Below are 24,910 nucleotides of genomic sequence, written 5' to 3'. Positions count from 1 at the left end.
AAAGGCTTCTTCTTAAATTTTTTTTATTTTTTTTTTTTTTTTTTCTTGAGACAGCTAAATGCAAGAGATTGTTTATAATCTGTACACACACCCACATCCTCCCCACTTACATACCTAACAAATGAAATGAACCTTTATTTTAATTAAAAAACTGTCCAGCCTGACTTCTGGTTAGAGATGGAATAGATTTGGTTTGGAGGTGAAGGACCTGTCAACCTCCTAGGAGATTTCAAAGGGAAGACTTGCTGGAAGACGTCATGTATAACCCATGAAGAAGAAGGAGCAATGGGAAGACATGAGGAATAGTGTTCTCTGATAGAAGCTCTCCCCACAGATGAGTCTCTTGTAGCAGCAGATGACTTATATAATATATATATATATATGTGTGCCTTAAAAGAGAGAAGGCATGTGCAAAACCTGGAAACAAAGTACTGCTTTCAGGAGTGAAAGAGAAGTGAATGAGGGATAGACTTTCCTGCTGTAACTTACTGTAAATAGAGTAAATTTCCTTTCATATCTATACTTCTATCTTCTTTATAAATGCATGATACATTTTAATGGTATGAATACACTACAATTATGTGACATTGTATTTTATCTTAACAATTCCTGAGTTAAACATGAACTAAACTAACTGGCTAGCAACAAGGTATTCCTCCTCTAAAGGTGCAGCAAATCTGTAATGGAAAGCTCTGAGTTATTTTGGCCAGTGTCCCAGCTCCCAGGTCTACTTCAGCTAAATGACATGAAAGTGAGCCATGAGATGCCAAAGTCAGGTAGAGAGCTCACACTGTGGAGGGCAGAGAAGGAAGAATGCCTTCAGGGGCAATAAGGTCATTGCTTTTTTAAATGCTTTGGGATATGCTGAACATGTACAGCATGACAGCAACTGCTGTTCTAACAAAAGCCACACAGATTTATTTAATGATTTTGAACAACATCGGGAAACTGATGAAAAAACTTTTTTTTCCCCTCATGCAGAAGCATTTCAGAATGTAATTTATGCAACTCTAATGCAGAATTATGACTGAAAATTAAACTACCTTTCATGAAAGGTCTGTTTGACAGTGCAATCACTCACACACAACTCAGCACACCTGTAATCTAAGTAAAAGAATTTGCTAAATCAGTAGAACTTTATAATTCCAGCAATTTTGCACATCATCATCCCCATGATTAGATGGTTAGCCATACTGCATAGGTAACTGGGAATGTCACAGTGTTAAAACCACAGGAACTCACCTTGTTTTTGAATTCTTGACAGGGTAAAAGCTTTCCATTTGCCATCATTATGATTTTGGTTGCTGGCAACAGAAGCTGTACCTGAACCCAGATCGTAGCTGACTTTGATACGCCCACCACTGAGTTCTACACTCATGAAATCCTTCTGTTAATGAAAAGGATTAGATACACAAATTATGACTCTTGTTCATTTTGGTAAGAGGCATATTGTCATAAAGAAACACTTTTTTTAACTGACAACGGACAACTTTTTTCAAGCTTTTAAAATCACCTGCTTCAGTGTTTACTGCCCAGGACTGTAATGTATGAATGGCTGTTGTCCAGTTCTCTTTCCCTTTTTTTTTCTCTTTGTATTGCTAACTTTGTTGGAATTTCACTAACAACATAGCTTGAGTTTTGCTGGGATGTCTATACTTTTTTTTTTTTTTTTTTTGACTGAAGACAGAAATATACACTCTAGTTACTTGAAACTAATCCTCAGATTTGAATATATGTCCATACTGCAGTGTATTTTCTACATATCTCAGCTAGATTTAAAAGCCCAAAGTAGAAAAAGAACAGTAAAGATGGTAAAACTGTCTTACTTTATCAGTAGCCTTTACTGACGGAGCAGCAGAGAGCTATGAACTATTTTGTTCATCAACCACTAACACCAATATCTAGGCAGTAACCGGAGATGTTTGCCTGGAGCAATAGTATACATCACAGCATTGACAGAGAAAGAGCTGGCAGAATCACAGAATGTTAGGGGTTAGAAGAGATGTCAGGAGATCATTGAGTCCAACATCCCTGCCATTGCAGGACCAAATCTAGGGCAGGTCACTCAGAAATGCATCCAGATGGGTCTTGAAAGTCTCCAGAGAAGGAAACTCCACAACCTCTCTGGGGAGCCTGTTCCAATGCTCTGTAACCCTTACAGGAAAGAAGTTCTTCCTCATGTTGAGGTGGAACTTCCTGTGCTCAAGTTTGAATCCATTGCCCCTCATCCTATGACAGGGCACAAGTCAAAAAAAGCCTGTCCCTTCCATCTTGATGCCCAGTCCTCATACACTTATACACATTAATTAGATCCCCCAACTAGCCAGGAAACTGGACGGCATGAAAGACATTATGCGAGCATAGATGGAACTACGATCCTGTACATGAATCTACCAGAGAAAATTTAATTTTAGTGATCATTTTTCTCATGGTCAGTTCCATCTGTTCTCAGATCTAGGGGGAATGAAAATGCTTTATTGTGTGCTGAATACTTATGCTAAACTGTGATAATAATGTTATGTGTATAAATATAAGTTTATATTAAGAAGAGTAAAATTTAACAAATGCAGCATTCTAGATGCCTATGCACATCCATCAGTAGAAAGGGCATCCTCAAAGTTTTTGTCAGTGGGACAATATCTTAAGAAACAAATTGCATGAGGGACCAATTTCTTCCAACTACCAGTGCTTTTCAGAAGTTCAAGTAAATCATTTTTCTACAAAACTAGATAAATTAATAATGATTATACAAAATAATCAGAAATAATTACATTGATTATGCCTTCAATATTCAATTAGGAAAATTAATTGGAAAAACTATTAAAGTAGCTATCATAATAAAATGTTATCTTTCACTGTAGTCAGTCAGGAGAAGCACTCTCCTCCTTGATAGTTCCAGGAATTCTGATAAATTTTTTTCCCAAAATACAGGAAACTGAAATAACACCGATTTACACAAACAGTTTTTGTAAAATGATGGGTGCTCAGTAATTCTTCAAGATGTTAGTGAGAACTGCTGGACATATTTCCTGTCTCACATGGAAAGGCTAAGGAAGGGACTCTGTTCCCAGGTAGGCATGCACATCAATCTGTGTCAGAGAGGCTGAAGCTAAGTTATTCCTGATTCATGTGAGGATCCGGCTAGATATCTCCTTGTTATCCACATACATTTGATAATGGTGTAAATAAAAACCTGGAACAGCTTTATAACTAATGCTTCCATTCTTCATTTTAGCTGTAAAGGCACCATTTGTTGACCTTGTGAAAACGTCATCACCATCACACCCTTTTTGTTGCATCCTTTAGTTCCCCTTTAATGTCAATCTGCATTAAACACAAATCGTTTCTGTATGTCAGTAGAACTTCTTTCTAAGACTAGTGTCTTCCCATATTTTCCTTTCTCTCCCACTACAATGTTTTTAACTATGAATGTACAACCACAACTGGCAATGCTGCATGGGTAAACATTTGCAAGAAATTAAAATTAATTAATAATTTCAGAAAAGCTGGAATTCATCTCAGTCTGACAATGGTCTCCAGTCAGTAAAAACACTAGGTAGTCAACTTCCACTCTACAACATTTTCTTCACTTGGAAAGCAGTGAAGCATCACACCAAGCAGCATCAAACCAGGACACTGCTGCATTAAATTATTATTTTTTTTCCATATGATGAGTTCAGCTACTGTAAAAATGGCATGAAAACAGAGCGTGGAGCTTAGCTGGCTTTTCTCACCAAGTCATCAGTGGCAAGATACATCATCAGGGCATTTGATGAGAAGGTCCTGAATTTGAACATGACTGTGGAAATATTGGGATTCCAACGGATTGGGCGGCTCACCATGGCGTAGCTCTCACCATCAAACTGGACTGTCCCTTCACCGTCTGCCACCTGTGGGCTGAAAAGCAGGAATTCCAACCAGTTTTCTTTGCCATGTGGGGTTAAAAAAGAAGTGGGAGGAAAGGGGAGCTCTTGAAAGTTTTTCTGACCTTGGTTTGATTTTATATCAAACCCCTGTTCTGACAAGTGAAGCTGTAAGGTCAGCACACTGGCTGTCCAACACAAAAACAATTCTGGGAGGAAGATGCAAGTGGAACATGTTGCATGTAGTCTGTAATGACTCATTTTGCAATCCTCAAGGAAAATAGCATTATATATTCTTTCATCTTGTAATAAATCTTAGAATTTTTATTGTAAGTGATTTTACCCTCTGGAGAGTCCCAGACTACAAACCTAGGAAATTGATTTTGCCTGTTTACCCACAAATTACAAACACCACAAGGGCAGAAGCATCAGTCCCTCCACAGTTTTGGAACTCCTGTCATTACAGAATAGAAAAGATCAGGCTTTGAGATTGTTTGATACAATTTGTATGATAGACTCTTGTCCACTTCCTTCACACAGATCATATAGCTGCAAGGCAGCAATCTTTTGGTTTAATCAGAAACATAATTACATTTGAACAATATGTGAAATAATGGGTAGGAACATTTCCCGTCTATCCTGACACATATAGAAGGATCTTGAATGTAGTCCTTTTACCCTCTCTAGCCATAACTAACAGTTAAGTTTCTGCAAATAGATTTTGCAGAACAGCACTCTTCCTGGTACTGGAACAGTGGATTAAGATAAAAGGGAGCTTTCAATACAGTTTTCTACAAATCTCAAGTCCTGTACTTTTTTAGTCTTCTTCCCACTCACTGGTGCTCCAAGCAAGCAGATCTATCACTAATGAATGAAAAAATTAAATTTATGTAGGGATACACATAAAGGTTTAGACATTTCCACTAGGACTTGCTTGGAACTGAAACAGGTATATCCATCATCATGCTCCTTAAATTTCCTCATAAGTGTCAAGGGCCCGCATTTGTAGTCAAGGAAATCCTCAAGTATTTCCAATATTGTTTCTGTTCACAACTGAATTTCCATCACTTTCAAAAGGCTAAGCCTAGCCCACTCTTAACTACCCTGACTGCGTAGACAATTATTTTACCTAACGCATCACGAACTCTATACCATATACTGACACTGCTGAACTCCCTAAAAATCCAGGAGCATCTAAGAGGACAATGCTCCTTTCATGCAGTGGGTCACCATGAAAGTCAGAAACTATAAACAAGGTTATGCGAGACCTGGAGTCTGTCTTCTTTACATGATCATTCCCAGGACTGTGCTGTAGGATCAGGTGGTGCCTCTATATAAGGGCCCTCAGTTTCTAAAGCTGTGATATAGCACAGGAAAGTGCTCGAAATTAGTTTAGTGGGAAAGACAAATGAAGATGGGTGACAGCTCTCTAAGGACAAGGACACATTCAGAAAGGAAGTAACATGTTTTCTTAAAATTCCTGAAGAGAGTTCTAAGCCTATATATGTGAATCCTGGTTCTGTGTGAATGGGCCATTTACCTTATCTGGAACCTCAGGTCACTGGCAGGGAAGGGATTTCCCACTCTCTTTTGAGGAAGAAAACAACTTTGTCTTGTGGTGGTCTCTGCTCACTACACTGGTGGCTGTGAAAGCCCCCCTGAGGCACCTCACTCTTCCCCATGCTTCCTGAGAGCTGCAGGTACCCACACTACTGATGGCCATGAGCCAGGCTTGGTCCCACTATGAATCTCACCCTCTCATGTTTGGACTCAACCTGGATACTGGTTAGCAGGGTTTTTTGCATCACAGCCCTGTTACACAGTCCTAATTCTTTTAAGACATCGACCACATTTAATACTCAGATAGGGTGCTTCCCCTTTTGCAACCTAACTTCTTATCTCCTACAATTCTCAGCATTGTATACAGACTACCTCTGTCTGCTGGAACTTGATAGTTCCAGTGGAAATTCCTGCTGCTTATAACAAACCACAGTGTCACCACAGACAGATTCCCAAAGGAGCATGAGAAACAGTGCTTTACATACCTGACAGCACATCCTTTGCAGTCACCTTCAATATCCCTGAAGTTCCACAGTCCTATGGGCTTGCTGTCTAGAAAGGTTTCACCCATGCAGCCAGTGAAGGTGGTGACTCTTACAGCATCTGACTTCTGCAAAAGAAAATGCAAAACTCATTAGAATTCAACTTGAAGTGATCTACTGTGTCTGAAAGCATAACTGGTATGAAAATCACAAATACCAGAAAATGATTCTTATTATTTTATATATAAAGAGTAACATTTAGTCTGACAAGCCGTCTTATAGAACAAATGATCAGCAAAACCGTAAGCTAAACCTTGTATCAGTCAGCATGAAAAAGTCCATTTATATGTGAGACTCCAGCAAAGGCCTAGGCAGAATGATTCCTGGAGAGCAAGGAGCTGTCTCAGCTTCCACATCACCATCATCTTTCTTGGCTATTCAGAGACCTCCCACTCTCACTTGTTCAACCTCTGTCTGGGTTTTTGTCTAAGTCTTCACAGAAAGGACTATGAGGAATCTCACTCACTACAGAATAAGCAAACTATTTGTGCTGTCCTTAATGCTAAAAATCCTGGAAGTTGATGAGATAATCCAAGCTAAAAGACCAACTGAGAACTCAACTGGTTATACCTGTAAAGTTCATGCAGAAAGAAATGCAGATGGCAAAGCAATTAAAACTCATATCCCATCAAAACTCATTAAGCAAGGGTCACACACATGGGGTAAAGCTCATTAGATCATAACATAGTATGATGTTCAGATAGTAATATTTGATGGTACACAAAGTACTCAGCTCAAAATTATCCTTCTAAAAATACCTAGTTTCATTTAAATTTCACTTCATCAATATGAGCTGATTGAAAAACCTATATACTTAGCTATTTGAGATAGACAAACACCTGCTGTTTTCCATACAGCAATTACGAATATTAAGATCTTGCAAGTGAGTATGGAGAAGTGCAACTTGAAAATATTGAAGGAAAAGTATGACTCAAAAGACTTAATGTGCTGGTGATATTTCCCAGGGTAATTGGAAAGGTTTTAATTAGCAAAAAGTATGAACTTAATGTCACTTCTGAGAAATTCAAGATGTCTATCATAGTTGTATAGTCAAGTCAGATGAAAGATGTTTTATAAAAACTGAAAATGAGCCTTCTTTTTGAATACACTGCAAAGATGCATGCTGAAAGGGATTTGGACAAAATCCCAGGGAAAACTAAAGCTCTCCAGTAGCCAATTATATGAAAAAGCTGATTTCTGAGAGAGATTTAAAAAATATCAGTGACATTGACAAATGTCCAAAGGGCTTCATGGTGTTAGAAAAGAGTCTCAGTTAAGGTCTCAATTTTGTGAGCCTGACAGCTGTACTACATCATGACCAAAATTCCAGAAAAGTAAGGTTATAATTTAACTTTTAACTCACAGACTGTGTCTGAACAGAGCAAGTCTGATTAAAAACCTGAATGGCAAATATACAAGCCCTAGCAAATTTATAATACATAATTTTTCTACCTCTGCCCTTGTCTTTATGTACCTGGAGAAAGAAAATAATTCAGGATGGTTTTCCTGACCAAGAGGAAACAAATGAAGAATTCTCCAGAAAATATTTGGAGAACCCTTATTAAGGTTGAAAACACCTGTTCTGGCATCAGACTTTTGCAACATCCATAACTGTTTTTTTTTGTTCAGTATTGCTCCTCATACTTGATCCTAGAACTCTCTTATGTGCTGAATTGTCCTCACTACCCACCTCTGCCTCATTGTAGCTGAGTAAAGGAAAAAAGAAAAACATTCAGGAAATATTAAGAGCCCATGAAGTCTTCTCCCTTTAGAGATTTTGATAAATCTTTATCTTTTTCCTATGTACACACTTCATTCAGCTTCATTGTTCGTTAATTCTTCTTGACTAAGTATTATGCAAATACTGTTTGCATTTAAATATAAAATAAATACCCCAAATAAATACTACTACTAAACATGAAGTAAAAGCAGTAGATATAACACTAAAGATTTTAAAATTAAAACTTTTTTTTTTCTCTGACAGTGCAATTTAAGTGAAATGACCTTTGTTAGGAGGTGGTGACATCTTTTATTGGAGTGGTAGGTAGCAGCTTTGGGGCCTGGTTACTCAAATAGTTCATACCTCTCTTTGGACCTTTGCTTCACCTCACTTATTCTACCATCAAACCATAATACTAAAAGCTTTTTATTTAGCAGGATATTTATAACACTTAAACCTAGAGATGACATCGAGTAAACCACAAATTTTCTTAGTCTAATGTGACAGCTTTGCTGCAGAACTTATGATTAGGCACAAGACTACTTCACATTGTGGCAGAGATTAGCTGTAGCTGAATTTCTGCATAATTTTTGATTCTCTGGATTCCTAATGGAAACACAAGATTTTTTAAAATTTTATTTTATTTTCCCCAAGTAGAAATCAGGTGAAAGCTCTGGTCTAGGAGATTTAATGTTCTAGAGCTGTGAACATGTAAGTGGTATTACTATGTTTCAGTGCTTGGTTCACTTTACTTCTAATAATTCAAAAGTGAAATATAAAATAAAACTAAAGTAAGGTTTGGTTTTAGGCTGGCACTTGAGGTTGAAATGTCATGACTCCTTTGGAGGATCAAGACACAAAAAGCACAAAAAAGCAAAAATCCAAGAATGAAAGAAAGCTGAGAAACAAAGTAGGTGTGGGAGATAAAGCGCCTCTCTCTGCTTTGTTTCCATTCCCCTTGGAAAAGCAGATCAAAGGGACAGAGTACAGAAAGCCCAGTGAAGCCATTCTGGTTTTCAAAGGGCACTAATCTCTGCAGTCCAGAGACACTTTTAGCAACTGTTAATCCATTTTAGAAGTATGTTTTTGAGAGTTCTTGTTTAGGGCTAACAGAAGGAAACAAACACCCGTAGTTGCCTCTAGATAGAAAGCTGAAAGGTAGAGTGCAAACCAGAACCTTAAAGCCTTAAACAGGCTTTAAGAACACAGAAGAAGGTGACAGGAAGGCTGTTTTTCCTAATGTGTAATTTTCCAATAAATTTTTCAATTTACTTTCTTGTCTGTTTCCCATATGAAATCAAATTACACAAAAGAAAATTAATGGAAGTTATTTTCACCCTTGCAAACATCAAGATTCATTGCATCTGCATCTTTAGGTGTAGAAAATGTTGATGCTTTTGTGGATCCATTCTGCATAAAACAGAGAGAGTAGATCTGAGTTCTACTAATATGTACTGACTTGCAATTTCCCAGCCCAAAACATCGTATTTTTTTTTTCCCTGTTCCTGTGAATGCTTGCTGAAGTCAGATATCTCTCAGTTAAGTTCGTTGGTCATTGTTCAAGCCTACTAAGAATTTTTTTGTGTGTGTGCTGAAGATCTAAAGTGAAGTTACCCAACTGTGCTCCAAAATGCATGGACATCTTTGAAGCTACAGCTGGACTTCAAGACACTGGTTTCAAGCAACTGGAATCTACATTCTCTGTCCCTCCTGTATCCTCTGATTTTCTTGTTGTCTCTTGAAATGCACACCCACTCTATTTTCTGTAAGAATCGAGTATGCCTATCCACATATTCCCTTACCATAACCATCTAGACAGTTGAACTTTCTGAAAACCAAAAAGCTGGAATGTAAAATATTGTGCTATTTCAACAATTGACGTATTCACACCTGACTGAAAAAAAAAAAAAAGGGTCTTTGATTTCACTCTTTGGGGAAGTTTAAATGTCAGCTTTTTTTGCATGCTAAATGAGGATTTAAAAATAATTTTACCGTTAAAAAATAAAATATTGATCAGGAATAGAATATTTCATTTAAATTATTTTGTAATGAATGCCATTAGAAAATATATGCTAATTAGTAGTTATTTGAGTTCTTTTTTTTTTTTTCTGAAAGATTTCCAGCCTTTCTCTTTGGCATAAATCTTCTATTCATTACCAGCAAGACAAGCAATGTGGAAGCAGTCACCAGAAAAATTAACAGGCAAAAAGAAGAGAAAATAGATCAAGGATCTGATGCAGGAAGCAGTTAATAAGAAAGGTAGTATTGAGCAAAACAGGAATAAAAATCAAGAAAATAAAGCAGAAAGCAGACTGAAAAGGAGGAAGTGATACTGTGGGTACATTTCAAAGAAAAAAACCTGTAAATGTAAAGGAATATATATTATTATATCCATCATTAGGAGACCAGGAATGTATGGAAACAGAAATTAATTCCTATTGTAATGATACTGAAAGCCTGTTGGGGCAGCAGTATGTCCCAGGCAAAGCATTCAGCTATCCAGCAGAAACTAGTTGCTTGGGCTGCATCAATCAATCCAGCCAGCCACCAGGCTTCTGAGGAGAATCACAGAATCCTAGAATGGTTAAGGTTGGAAGGGATGTTAAAGATCATCAGATTTCAACCTCCCTGCTATGAGCAGGGACACCTCTCACTAGACCGGGTTGAACAGCACGGGCAGGAAAACTTCAGGTTTGGGCACCTACAAGGCTAAGCAAAGCCCAAAAATCTTTCGAGAGTGCAGGTGTCCTGTCTACTACTAAAGCAGCTACTACAGCACCACAGACGTATTGTGTTTCTACTGGAAGCAATAATGAAAATTGTCCACAAAAACAGCCAGTTAATACATTAGCACCAGACAAGACAATACCTTTATTTTTCCAGTTAAACCACCAACAAAGAGCATGGCATTAGCATCTACATCCAGAATGGTATATCCAGGTGGAGAGACAGCGCTGAAGGTGGCTGGCACAATGCTGGCTTTAGGACCATCCAGAGCTCTCACCGATATCGTGCCATTTTTCCCCGTCCTAGAGATTTTAACAAAATAATTTGAGTATACAGTCAGTAGTTAAACCAAACACTGGAAAAGTCATTTTAGTTTGTATCTTTTCATAGAGGCATGTATTACTGATTTGATGATGTTCCATTTTGATACAAATGAATAGACACTTATGCTTCATAAGTTAAAGACATGATCACAGAACCAGGGTTTTTTTCTCACCTGTATGACCTTTTTGAACAAAATTCACTACACAGATGAAGTGGAACTTTCATTGGCTAAAACAAAGAAGTTGCATTTTTAAGTTATTGTGATGAAATTAACGCTAAGTAATTGTTTCTTAATGAAACAAATTATACAGGCAAGGTTACAGATTAGATCTCTGAATTTTATAAGGTTTATTAGATTATATTTGAACTGAAATGAATGATCATGTGATAAAGTACTTCAATTTCCTTCACAGTGATGTACAGGGTTTGCATTTTCTGTGCTGGAGTCTATCAAACAAGCATAAAATTCACAAAAAAATTCTATGTGTGGCTTTTCTGGATGAAAAGTTACATCCCCATGCTATCAAGTCAGAGCCAGACAGTAAAACAAACGACATAAACCAAACCTTTGAGTTCTACAGTCATGAGCTTTGGTGCAATCAAAGATGCAAAATTCCTTTGTATCTAATTAGAATTTTATGTCTAAAAAGCACTTTTCAGAAATCCCTTTGGCTCTGAATCTGTTACCCCAAAACCAGAATGAGTTGACAGTTTTCTTATGAAATAACATAGAACTGGAAAAAAGCCACTTACGTTTAAAAATAAATTTAAAAAAACAGTGAGTTGAGACATTTCAGTTTCAACAAATTTCTCTTGAACCATGAAGCAGGATTGCAAAGTAATTCTGAGAGTTTCCAAACAATGGGGAATACCTTTGTAGATCTATGCCATCTTGCCTGCTTTGTAGTCAGACATTTCAAGGTTTTCAATGTGAAAAATGCATATTTGCAAAAAAACATTGAAGATCTTTGATTATATTAATCTGGCAGCTCTGAAAACCACATGGATGAGACTCTTAGTTGCCTGGGGAATCTCCTAAGTGACATCTGGGGTATGCAAACATGTAGTTGCTCCCAATCATTTTAATCTAGTGGGCCAAAACCATCCACATTATTCTAAATGCTTTTTTTTTTTTTTTTGACAAATTTCCTTTTAATTACAATATTTTCCTTTTTATTCCAAAAAACAACTGAGTGCTAGGCAGATAGCTTTCTATGCAGCATAAATTTCAAGTTTTTTCCATTATTTTTTACATATGATTTATTGATATGAAGCCCTTTAAAGGATACACATTCTCCAGGTAGTGATTGTTTAAAGACCAAGAGTAGCTAAAGACTTATTTTTTTTTTTAAATGTGTAAGTTTGATGCTCCCTGCAAGAAAGTAATTGGCACCTTCAATATATATTGTGCTGAAATTAAGATTCCAGTTTAAAAACATCCAAGTGCAATAATGTAGAAACCAATGAGTAGACTGACACTTTTTAGGGTGTCCTATATGTCACAAATAGCATGGATGTCTTTCATCTTCAAACAGACTGAAATGCTAACAAAGGAGTCTCTTCCATAAATAATTCTCTTTTATTTGGGGAGGACAATTAAGCTTGAAAGTAGAACTTGGCTAACTCGACAGCAGAAAGACATTGCTACCCTGTGCATGACAAGTCATCAGTTTAGGAGATATTGTTCTAGTGATAGTCAGTTCACCAGAAAAACTGGTGGGTTATAGAAGATGTACCATCATTGTGTGGCTGATCATCATCTACATACTGCCTAGGCGATGCATGATGTAAATGAGATGACGTCTGCAAGTCACCAACACTGGATTACAAAATGCCATCTAGAAACCTTTGCTCCTTGACGCTTTGAGAGCACAGAAAATCTTCACTGGGAAGTATGGCCTACATTTGCCACAGTAGTTGAAGACTGAATTCTTGCTGAGCTGGGCTGGATGTGTCTACAGTGAACTTGGGATTCAAGTGTCCTTTGTCCTCAAAGAAAGGGCACTGCTTAAACTGTCATTAACAATTAAAACAATGGCAATACTTAAAACACATTTCATTAAAATCACAATTAATCAGGTCCTGCTTCTAACTGAGATAAATCTGCTGAAATCAAGCAACATTGTTTCACTGATCTAGTGATCCTCATCATTTGTTTCACAATATTGACATTGTTTGCATGTTGCAAACCTGCTTTAAATAATTTTGTCACACACTGTTATGCCTGATTTTCCTTTGTTAATTGATACTTTGATTGATTGCAGTTCTTGATGCCAATCAGATTTGCCTCTGTAAGTAATTAAGTAACTGTGACATTGGTTAAATTCCTGTACCATCAAAGTATAGGGAATTTCTATAGGAATAAATAAATTCCAGGAAAAAACCCAAATCCATTATAAAATCTGCATATACAATAAAATGCAAAGTATTAGCATGCTTTAAATGAAAAGGTGTTGAAAATTGAAGCTACCCCTTGAAAACAGATGCAGTCATTATCACATTGTTCATAACACACTGGAAATTTTAGAAAAGATGTTAACTGAACTGAACATCTCTTATCACCACTCAATAGTCAGTTTTTTCATATTTAGATGTCATTGTCTATGCAGAGTGACCTTGAGAATTTCACAACCTCTATACTACCACATCTTCTCTTTCCAAGGCCCTTTAGGATCCTTGAGTAAGAACTGTTCTCAACCTTTAAACTTACCATATAATTATTATTGTGCAGCAATGCCTGTCACCACCCTAATCAGTGGCAAAATCAGCAAGGCCAGACTTTCATCTTAAGTCCCTATTCTAAGTGGATGCCTTGGTCTAGCTGTTGAGGCAGCTCGGTCAGGTTGCTAAAAAGTCTGTGGCTGGAATTGAGAAGAAATTTGGAGGGAAAATGGTGAGAGAATAAAATGAGTAAAACTCTCCAACAGCCTATGGAGTCAGAGGGGAGTTACTAAATGGACGAATATGTTCAAGGTTGAAGAATGTTCAGTAGGCTATGTGGTTTATGAAGTGTGCCTTCAGAATGCAAAATCAGTCCCAAGTTCTTCATTCTAATCCCACAAATCCAACTAATATCTCTGCAATGTAATTCTCCTAACCACTCCTCTGTACTTCAAATTTGTGCAGCTGTAATTGTTCTAAACAGCTGATCCAGCAGTTTGTTCAAAACTAATGGCACGCACACCCTATATAAACAGAACAACCAGCTTAATAGGCAATGTGCTTTTGTAGGATGTGTGAATTTTTATACCATATCCTGGCTCCATATTCTGCTGGAGCAGCTTTCTTACAAATGGAAGTCTGGCATTACTGTGTCACAAAGCTATTTTAGTATGCCCAACATGAACTGGTGAAAATTTCAACAATTTGTATCATAAACCAGTTTGCATTTTCCTAGTAATAGGGTTTCATTAAGCCAGCTTCTGAAGACAGTGTCATAATTTTATTTAATTCTCTGCTCTGTTCTGTAATTTCACTAAACTATTTAAACTGGATGCCATTTCCTCCTCTGAGAGCTATTGATGTAACTGGCATTATGGTGCTTTGTTTTCTGTGTCCTTCTTTCTCTTATTTTCTGGTTATGTTATTCCTCCTATGTTTAATACTATGTGAAATTTTCAGTAATGATGCAAGACGAATTACTCAGCTTCATATCAAATATATAAATGATGTTATCTAAACTACTAAGATCTGTTCAGAAGTAGAAGATAAAGTATTTGAAGTTATGTAATCCTTGTGCTGTAATTACTACACAATATAATGTGTTTTCTATTTGAATAGAAAATAAAAGCTTCAACTAAAAACCGTGAAATTTGAATATTAAGGTATCTGTATTTCTAAAGTTCAAAAGCATTCAACATCTGATTTCAAATTAGAAAGCATTGTTTAACTTTCCAGAATATTTTATCTTTGACTTTTCATCCACCATATCTTTAAAAACATCTCCAGTTTGAAGAGACATTCTGCCTATGGAAATGAAGTTTTGAGTAATACTCAAGGTATTGGTGTACAACAGACCATTCATCTGCACTACTGTATCAAAACCAGAAATTCCGAAAAGCTGCTCTGAAAGTCAAGGAGAAAAGAACAATAGGTAACTGAGTGTCAAAACCTGTAACTGATTTTAAAATGAAGCAAGTTGAAGAAGATATTTGATAGAGTGATGGGCAAACAGAAGGGAATATAAGCAATCATAGATTGTTTATGCCAGAGGGCAAATGTGTGATGAAAATAAATTATTGACACAGAACAACTCACATTTCAATAGTAATTGTGGTGTGTACACTTTTGGTACTGTTGGAAGTAGTTTCAAAAGCTTTCATTAAACCAGACTAAAATTTCTTGTATTTATGACATCATCTTTTTTTTTTTTTTTTTAAATCAATGTTTCAAGCATAGCAAAGACTTCAACACACCTGAGTTATGCCAGCTTGAGGACAGTGAATCAGAAGCAGAACTGGTTAAATTTAGCTTTTTTTTCTCTTTAGGAGCCTAATCTTGGAACTGAAATATATACTTGCCTAGAGGCTTCAATCCGGTACCAAAACCCATCATCAATGGTCAGATCTGGATACTCTACCCGTCCAACACCAGATCCCACATCCCACAGGAAGTTCACTTTGCCTTTGCGCATCTCTATGGCTAAGAAGTCAGTCTAAAAGTAAAACATGAAAATAGAAACTATCTCATACTTTAATTAAAGGAAGCTTTCTAGAACTCTTTGCATCTCAGAAGGTCTAACGAGGCACCAGAAAACCATATATAAACAGTAAAGTATGAACATTAATTCTCACAGTGATCTAAATTGAGGCAATTTCTCCTTTCATTGGTTCAAACAAGGAATCTTAAGCCAACAATGGCAAATTACTGCTGTCAGTGATAGGCAGTAAATGGCTGATAGACTATGATTCTATGGCTTACAGAAATGTTGATATTGTAGCCATCAAGAGAAGGATTTAACTCAGAGTAATGTTGTTCGTAAAACATCCATTGGATGGCAGAAAGATGTCAGTGTTCTAGGCAAATACCTGATGCTATCTATATAGCCTCTTCCTTCTGTCTGCCGAATTATTGATTATTCTAGAGGTCTGTCTGTTACAGAGCTCATGGGAAACTGAATCATTAATTATTATGGTTAGAATTGTAGTCTTGACTTAAAATTACAATAAACAAGAGCTTTGACAGAGGCAAGACGATTCGTCACTTCATTCCTAAGGGAAAACCCACAACTAACCCCAAAGTTACCCTGGTAACACTGTGAATTTTAAAGCTTTAATGCAGTCCATATACAAGTCTCCCATTTCATATCTAGCTAAAATAAAAAAGAAATAAAAAATAAAAGATTGTGGTCAAAGTTTAGAAATCTCTATATTAATACCAAAGATTATTTTGGGCCCTATATTGCTACTTTGAAGGCTTTGAAGTGCCTTTCTCATCTTCTGCATTTGTCAATAGTCTGATTTGATTGAGCGACCCTGACCAAAAAAATACAGGAGAAAGACTTACAAACTTGGCACTTCCAAGGTAAAAAAGCAGATTATCAGCAACTGCAGTCTTCACATTTACAACGATGGTGTTGTATGTTCCCTTCTTAATTTCTGGTCTGTATGTGCGAATACAATTGCCTCCAGAGGACACAGACACTTTGATCTTCAAAAAGAGCATAGCAGAAAGAATTCAGTTTACTGCTTATTATTCCAGAAATAATTTTTGATACTTCCAAATAATTCTAAGAATGCTAGCATTGATTTTTCCTTCCTTCCCAATTCTGTGTTACATGAACCAGGGAGTTGCATGGATATGCATAGAAGGTAGAAATGGAATTTTCTTTCTGAGATTGTTTATTAAAAGAAAAGTCCTTTCAGGTATTCAGATTTGAAAAGACAAACTGTATGGTTTAAAAATAGCTAGAATATATACTGGTCTAATGCAAGCAGCCTCCTTATAGACTATCTCTAGAAGTAGAGATAAACTATAAGTAGAACGTGCCGCAAGGAAAATAAGCACCACTCCTGAAGGGATAACAGTACATTGCTAGCAGGTAGACAGGATGATGTATTTTTCCCTTGTAATACCTTTGATTATGCCAACTTAAGACACCTTTTAACAATTATTTTTAAACCAACAGTTGTGCCTATCACTGCTTTTACATAGCCCCTAATGGAGCTGGTATTCATAACTAAGTTTCACTTTCACAGCTGAGTGGCATATGCATTTAGATATGTGTGCTAGTTTCCCCAGGCTCTGAGCACAGATAAAAAACCCCAGTATACTGCTTGCTTTCATAATGCCAGCATAGACATAATGACAGTACAATGGTATTTCAATTCCAGCTAGACGTATTTATGTGTTAAAGATACATAATGGTATCAACTTATGCTTAGAGCAGACTTTGTCAAAAAGAAGATCCATCATGTGACCCAACTTAAAATTTCCATATTTTAGAAATGCTGAGCAGTTACATACTTCAAAGCCTGTAGACAGAAGATGAATGTCACATCATCATTGTAGCCTGTCGTTCTATCACCGGCAAATTTAATCAAGTATGTGGAATACACTTCCTCCCTAGATCCTAGTATTCTGTAGATTTTTATTTTTTTAACTATTTTTCAGGAAGCTCTCAGAAGTATCATCTTCATTAGGTCACAAGCTGAATAACCTTAGTATTAACCAGTTGATCCACAAGCATATAATATTACTGAGTCAGGGAGATAGACTCCAAACTCCAAATAGGAAAAACAAATATATATTCAGCAATTTCAGTGAGCTGGAGCTGGTGTTATTCCCAGGGAATAGAAGCAGAGACTTAGTGTCAGTGCTGAGGCAAAAAACACCTTTTCCTTCTCACAAAAAATCAGCAATGGTGTGACTCTTCCTGTGCACCCACAGTGCTTCTTAAACAATAAGCTTTCCATATACATTCTTACAGATATTATCCATTTAACAAGGCCATGTTGTAAATGAAGAAACATGAACCGGAGTGAAAAATCATGAGAACATTGTCTGTTTATCTGAGAAATTATACTCCGTTATTTGGTCTCTTGTCACATGTTTAGAATTAGAAAGGATTCACTCTGTGGAAAAAAGGCAGGAAAGCAGAAAATAAAATCCCAGCAATACTCTAAAAGGTCAACTTACTGAGAAAAAGAGCTTACCGAATTGGCTTGCTTCCGAGCTTGGTTTATCAGCTCTTTTATCTGGGAGATGTTTTTCCCTATGTTATCCTGAAGTTCTTTGATTGGCTTGATTTTATCTAGCAAGCGATCTGCTTCCTTTTCTAGGGTTTTAATACTAGAATCTGCATCAGCAACTTCACAAGAAAGAACAAGGCAGAATTTTAGAATATAGTATCGCTGATTAATTATACATTCCAATAATAAAATCAAAGACAATTCTACATACTCAATACTCAGGTGACTGTGCTACTATGAGGTACACACAGACTAGGAAGCTACATGAACAGAATAAAATAATTTAAGAATACTTAGAATAATGTTAAAGTAGTAATAGTAGCAAACAGGAGTTAAAGAAGTATTTTAAAGCATTAAGTATGTTTCAGGTGAGGATGACACTAACGGAAAATATTCCCTGCAACAAAATACATTTATAGATGAAGTATTTCCTTTCTATTTTATTTTTAATTCCAGTTTTGAAGAAAAATGCTAGATTCATGAAAACTGGTTAGCTTCCATTAGTAATGTCTGAAACAATTAACTTGAAGTTAATTCTTGAATGCATTACAACAGCCAAAACTAGAAAAAGGCTTTGTTCTGGTCACAAGTTTAGAATTCTGTATGTGTACTGAAAGCAGATTAAAAAACAGAGTACACTGCAAATATTTTCTTTTTTTCAAGTGAGTTTAATAATTTCACAATAATATTTTTGCTTTAAGCTTCAAATTACTTTTTTTCCTTTCACTATACAACCAGTGAACAAGGCCCTCAGACTAATCAGTAGATCCAAGGATTGCAACACTTGGCTAGCATGAAGCTATGGGGTTGTGTGGATGACACTGAGAGGGACAAACCTGCATTTACTAGAATAATGTACACTGAATGATGATGATGATGATTATAATAATAACAAGTAGTAGTAGTAGTCGTCGTCGTAGTAGTAATAGTAATAATAATAATAATAGAAAGCATGAAAGTCTGGATATATAGTTTTTGAAAAGCCTTCCAGGCATTCATATCAAACCTTCAAGATGATTCTTAAGGTTTAACATAAGTGAAACTAGTTACCAAGACACTTTCTCTCAGAGTTTTTAAAAAGTAACTATTTAACTATTCAATGGATGTGAAATGTAGAGCACCATGCAGAAGCTCTAGTGGTTAGCAGTGAATATTATTTACTGGAGAAGGCACAATAAAAGCAGGAAGAAGGAAAACATACGTACTGATTTCTGTAGGCAAGATACAGAGACAAAGAAAAGAGAAAAAACAGAAGATGACATAAGAAAAATATTTTAAAGATCTAAACACACGTGTAAAGTAAATTAAGGGACAGGATTTGTTCAGAAAAAACTTATTACCTTTTATACATTGCATATCTGTATAATGAGAATTCAGAGTCTGAATTTTTACATACAAGACCATACTTTAACATGTACTTGTGAGTGTTAACATACTCACTATATACATTTAGAATGTTTTACTCTGCATTCTGTAATCTAACTATCCATTAGCAGCTGGAGAGTGGTAAAAATGCAGTTTCAAAGAACATCTTTTGGTTAAGCTCTATCTGACATGAAAGAGTTTGCAAGTGTGAAGACCACTCTTAATTATGAACCAAATAATGGTGACTGTGGACAATGAAGATACTAACTTCTAAATTATTGCTCATAACCTCAACTAAAATGTTAAGTACATATAGCCTTAGAATATTTGGACTGGTACAGATGGCCTAGTCTAGATCCAGCAGTGCCAAGAAATTAATGCTTTTAGGCCACTTCTCAGGCATTCATCACTACTCTGCCAGAGGTCATTCATTACCTCACAGATCTGCTTGTTCCATAACCCGCTGTAATCTAATCACACTATTTCAATCAATAACTACTTTTCAATTTGTCTAAACCAGAATGGATACGTCTCCCTGATGGGGGCTGCACCTGGAGCTCACACATATACTCAGTTGCTGAGGGATCAGGAATTTGCAATAAGCAGGCAGTGACAAACAGCCTTTTGAGGTTTAACTTCTTTCACTGGTATAGCTACAATTTGAGGGGAAGATTTGTCCATAAAATTAGAATGACAAACTACAAAACTGGATGTTTTTATGTGCCCAGCTTCATCTAGCTGATGACAATCTGGGGACCCCAGGTAAGGTGACAAATTAGTCCTCCAGTAATTTTGTGAAGACACTCTGGTTTGGTGGTCAGCGCCATAAAATGTGTTGTAATTTGGAATTCAATTTTATCCATCAGAACCAAAGTGAAAATGCTAAAGCACTTGCCACACTTTATAACAGAATTCACTGTCTGAAATAATAATAAAAAGCAAGCAAAAAAACCCACTCCCAGAATCTCCTTTTTCCTCTTAGGAGTCTTCAGTGTTCTATCAAAAATAGTAATGTATATGAAAGAAGTCATGCATTTCTCCCAGAACTGATTATTTGACTGATTGAAGATAGGGTGGTTAGTGTGGGGAATTTTGCTTGAATCAAGGGGTGAAATGCCAGTCACAATCTTTGATTATTCATCTACTAAATACTTTTAAAAGCAGTCTGAGGAACAAATCTATCCACTGCACATTCATTCTGCTGACATTAGCTTTTTTTTCCCCCAACTGTTAGCAGCAGGCCTTAAGATTTAAATTCTTTATATATAAAAAGCCCAGAAAGTAGAAGCAATAGAGAATCTGACTAACTGAAGATAGGGTTAGTGTGGGGAATTTTGCTTGAATCAAAGGGTGAAATCCAGTCATCTTTGATTACTCACCTCCTAAATACTTTTAGAAGTATTTTATCCCAGCATACTGTAGTCACATTATGTGAGTGAATATCTGGAATGTCTGTTTCATTTTGAGATGTGAATTTAAAGCCACAAACAGAAAAAACCCAACACCAAAAACCCAAAAAAGATCTTACTGTTCTGGACAGGATCCTTCACAACAGCGTTTGTTTTTGCCACATCTCCTGCAAGTTTACTGTAGTTGTTTCTCAAGCCCAGGAGATTCTGGTTGAGGTCTTTAATCTGGCCCAGGACATCATTTGCAGTATCATTGGCCTGTCTTGCTTTGTCTTTGGCTGCCTGTACCTTTATAGCTGTATCTGTAGGTAGAAAAGGATAATGAAATAATTGCCTAGAGTATAGAAGTTGCCTCTGCACATCTTAAGTTTTTTTGTGTAGTTCTTTGAGAGCTCCTACTAGTAATGTTTACTACTTAGACATTACTAATTTTAAGTGTGAATTTCAGAATCTGGCCCTTTGTATCTTTTTTGAGACAACAAATACACCTGAAGAAGACAAAATGGTCCAGCTCCATTTTTTATGAAAAGGACAAAACACTTTTAGGAGGTAAATTTTTCTGCAATTTTGTTATTGCTGTTGACTTCCTACTTAACCTCTGATCAAATGTCAGATTAAATATTTGATACTTAAAATAAACAGGACTTGCAATTTTCTGATGCACAGAGTAAAGAAATCTAACTCCATGTATTTCAGTTGCAACTGACAAATAATCTTGTGAATCAGGAGACCAAGGGTTCATTGACTGAATTAATAAAAATATATCCGCAGACATCCTTGGTGACCTTGAGCAAAACATTTAGTCTAAGGCTGCCCCAACTCCTTGCCTGCAAAATGAAAATAAATGCTCTGTCCTTGAGATGAAAGCATTCAAGTCTGGAATGTTTTTGGTTCTGGTGTTGGTAGATGATAAAACAGACAGCAAGTTATTCAAGTAGGTTTTTATTCAAATCCTGTCTTAGTAAATTGGATTGCTTTAAAATTCATCATGCAGCTGTTGAGCAGCTCAGGTGCTGTTGCCTCATTGGGAATACATAACATGATGAGCCAGCAGCAGAGACTGTGCTGGGCTAGAGGGCTGCCAAATTTTCTGAATTCCCATAGATGCGAGGAAGTGAGCCTGCAGAAAATGTTGCAGCGGACACTCCAGCTTGCAATGGGACCAGTGTGAACTCCCACCCTATCACATCACCACAGTGGAGTCATGGGACCTGCTGGAACCTGATCTGTCACCTGCTTCCTGTGAAACTGTGATTAGAGTTGTTCTCCCCTTATGTTCTCCAAGGTATCTTCATGTCTGTCAGTCATATGAGAATTTTGGAGTGCAACTAAGAAGTTTGGACACCTCTGAAACAACCATGTAGAGACAGTGCCACTTGTGATACTGACTGGGGCTTACTGTGGTAGTCCATGAAGTTAATGGACTGAAGCAGTGGAGAAAACACTGGAGGTTGCCTTTTCTTTCTATTTCTGACTGAGAGATGGCTGATAAGTGTTAGTTTATACCAACATTTGCTTGAAGCAGATTGCACATTCCTGATTCTACGAGTATATGAAGATGTGGGAAACACAGACATTTTCTCCATTTAAAGGGATCAACAGTATAGGTTTCTAAATGGTCTCCCAGGTAAGTATTTCTTTCTCAATACAACATCTGATGTAATCAAGCCTGTGGCCTGGGGAGCACATGATGCTTCCAAAGGCCAGAGAGAATTGATGGGTTTGTCCTGGATGCCGGAGAGTTACATGACTCTTTTTACTTTCTTTTGTAAGGATATATCATACCTGTACTCCAAACAACTCCCCCCTTATTTCTGAAGTTTTGGCTCTGAAAAGCCCCCAAAACACAATAGCACCTTGAAAATACAACTGAACCTTTAATAAACCATTATTATCATCAGTCCTGAGAAGTGTGAGAGCAGAGAGTTCTGATTGCCTTTTTTTCCTTCTTTTTTTTTCATAATGTCTAGGTATGTCATTTGAGGCCATTTTTAGATGTCATTAACCTTTTCTTGTAGAGTGAAAGCTGGAGTTACTTCTCTCTGTTGTTCACACCAGTTACATTTATTTTCAGCTACACTTTAAATTAAGCTTATCCCTGAACAGGAGTCCTTGTCCTGTGGTGATTGACCCATCTGTCCCATTTTGAATCCTTCTGCTTTTATTTGGCTATTCTTAAAGCATGGACACAAGAATTATTAACTTCAGCTGCTTCCTGATTTCTTGAATCCTTGAAGAATAAAATATGTGACAAGGTAATTTCCTTATTGGTTATTTCCCAACTAATTTACTACATTTTCTTATCCATGCTATTTATTTCCTCTGAATTTCATTCTTAATACACATCCATTTCTTTATAGGAGTGCCCTTGTCTCAAGAGCAGGCACCCTGTAACTCTAATCTGACAAGAGTTTATTGCTTTGCTGATGGTTGCATATTTCATATTTCTTTTACTTGTTGCATATTTAGTATTCTGTGTTGTAAGGTCAGATGGCCTTAGAGGTCCATTTTGTTTGACTTGGACATCTATCTGTGCACAAGAAGAGAAACAGTCGTGTCGACATCTGTGGTCAAAACCCAGTAAGAGGCATAAGACGAGCATGACATATTTAAACAAATTTTTTTGAATGCCAGATTTCAAGGATCACTAAATCTAAAACAGAACTTTTCAGTTAACTGAAATTTAAAGCTGCAAAAATGTAAAAGATCGATAGAATATTGTTTTTCATGCTGAGTTTTTACTTGCAGCCTGAAACTTCCAGATCATCACAAATCAAACCAAACATGGATTTTCTTTAGAGACTTTCCTTAAGGCTTATCTTCAGTTTATGAAGTGCTCCTTGGAGAGAAAAGCAGAAAATTACATTAATAAAAACTACTTTATTTTCCTAAACAAACATTCAGTTTATTACTGTTCGTTGCCTGGTCAGCTGGGAGGTGTCCCTGCCCATGGCAGAGGGGGTGGAACTAGATGGTCTTTAAGGTCCCTTCCAACCCAAACCATTCCATGACTCTGTTTACAGTGACACTATGCTGTAGCTGTGTCTTACTATCACAACACGAAGTAGCTAACACCCCAGGACTCTAGGATTTTAAAGAGTATCAATGATGATTCAAAACTCTTTTTTGGCTATACAGATTTAGAACGTGCATAGCACTTGAGAGTTCACTGAGGAAATGCTGTTCTAGTACTGAACAAATTACAGTCTAGAAAACATACACAACACCAAACAGTGACTAGAAATTATATTGCAGTATAAATCATAGAATGGATTGTGTCGGAAGGGACCTTAAAGTTCATTTAGATCCAATCCTCCTGCATGGGCAGGGACACCTGCCAGTAGACCAAGTTGCTGAGAGCCCCATCCAACCTGGCCTTGAACACTTCGGGATGGGGCACCCACAACTTCCATGGGCAACCTGTTTCAGTGTCTCACCACCCTCATAGTGAAGAATTTCCTCCTAATGTCTAATCTAAATCTCCTCTCTTCAAGTTTTAATCCATTACCCCTTGTCCTGTTGCTACAAGCCCTTGTAAAAAGCCCCTCTCCAGCTTTCCTTCAGATAATGGAAGACCACTGTGAGGAATCCCTGGAGTCTTCTCTTCTCCAGACTGAACAACCCCCAAATCAATGAGAATGTGGTGGAAAGGTAAGACAAAACCCAGCAAATTTCATCCTGCCTCTTCTGTAAAGTCAGTAAGTATTTTTCTTGGGTTAAATCACACTACTTAAATGATAATGATTCATTAAACAGCAGTTTCATAAAAAGACTTTTCACATGTAAAGAAAAGACTATTTGTCTCATATTGGATCATAATTAATGATATCATAATTATTTTCTTTCTGAAACCTTCTACAAATTGCAGAAGCACAGTAGCTTTTACCATGCCAAAACACAAACTGATACCAGGTGTCTGTTTTCAGTGCAGTTCTCTCTCACATGCGCATCTTTTTCTTATTACAGTGGCCAGTGGTCAAAGTGGACACAGCATGGACACAGGCAAAGATTATTCAGACAGATGCTAAGTGGTAGGAAATGAAACAAAAGAGCAGGGATGAGTCAAGGGTTGCAGCACTTTTCCAGCTTACCGTTAGGAATGGCTGACAGCTTTCCAAAGGTTTCGTTCAGAGCTCTCAGGAGAATGGAATTCTTATCATCAGCATCTTTCAGCCTGTTCTGCATGCTGTCCAGATTATCCCCCTTTTCT

The 24,910-nt window shown here is 36.9% G+C and overlaps 1 protein-coding gene across 1 annotated transcript in view; it reads right to left on the bottom strand.

Moving 5' to 3' along the window:
* The window catches only part of LAMA2 (laminin, alpha 2), a 283,511-nt gene that overhangs the window by 27,505 nt on the left and 231,096 nt on the right, over positions 1-24,910 (bottom strand). The window contains exons 42-51 of the mRNA XM_009999216.1: positions 24,792-24,908; positions 20,820-21,002; positions 19,132-19,137; positions 17,891-18,045; positions 16,242-16,385; positions 15,257-15,390; positions 10,555-10,714; positions 5,909-6,033; positions 3,735-3,897; positions 1,243-1,387 (exon numbers count right to left, since the gene is read on the bottom strand). Of these exons, the coding sequence (XP_009997518.1) occupies positions 1,243-1,387; positions 3,735-3,897; positions 5,909-6,033; positions 10,555-10,714; positions 15,257-15,390; positions 16,242-16,385; positions 17,891-18,045; positions 19,132-19,137; positions 20,820-21,002; positions 24,792-24,908 (1,332 nt within the window). The remainder of the gene's footprint in view (positions 1-1,242; positions 1,388-3,734; positions 3,898-5,908; positions 6,034-10,554; positions 10,715-15,256; positions 15,391-16,241; positions 16,386-17,890; positions 18,046-19,131; positions 19,138-20,819; positions 21,003-24,791; positions 24,909-24,910) is intronic.

This window comes from Chaetura pelagica, unplaced genomic scaffold, assembly GCF_000747805.2.
Source record: "Chaetura pelagica isolate M959 unplaced genomic scaffold, ChaPel_1.0 scaffold90, whole genome shotgun sequence".
NCBI lineage: Eukaryota > Metazoa > Chordata > Aves > Apodiformes > Apodidae > Chaetura > Chaetura pelagica.
The sequence above is the reverse complement of the archived record's forward strand: the minus strand, read 5'-3'. Positions and strand labels throughout refer to the sequence as shown.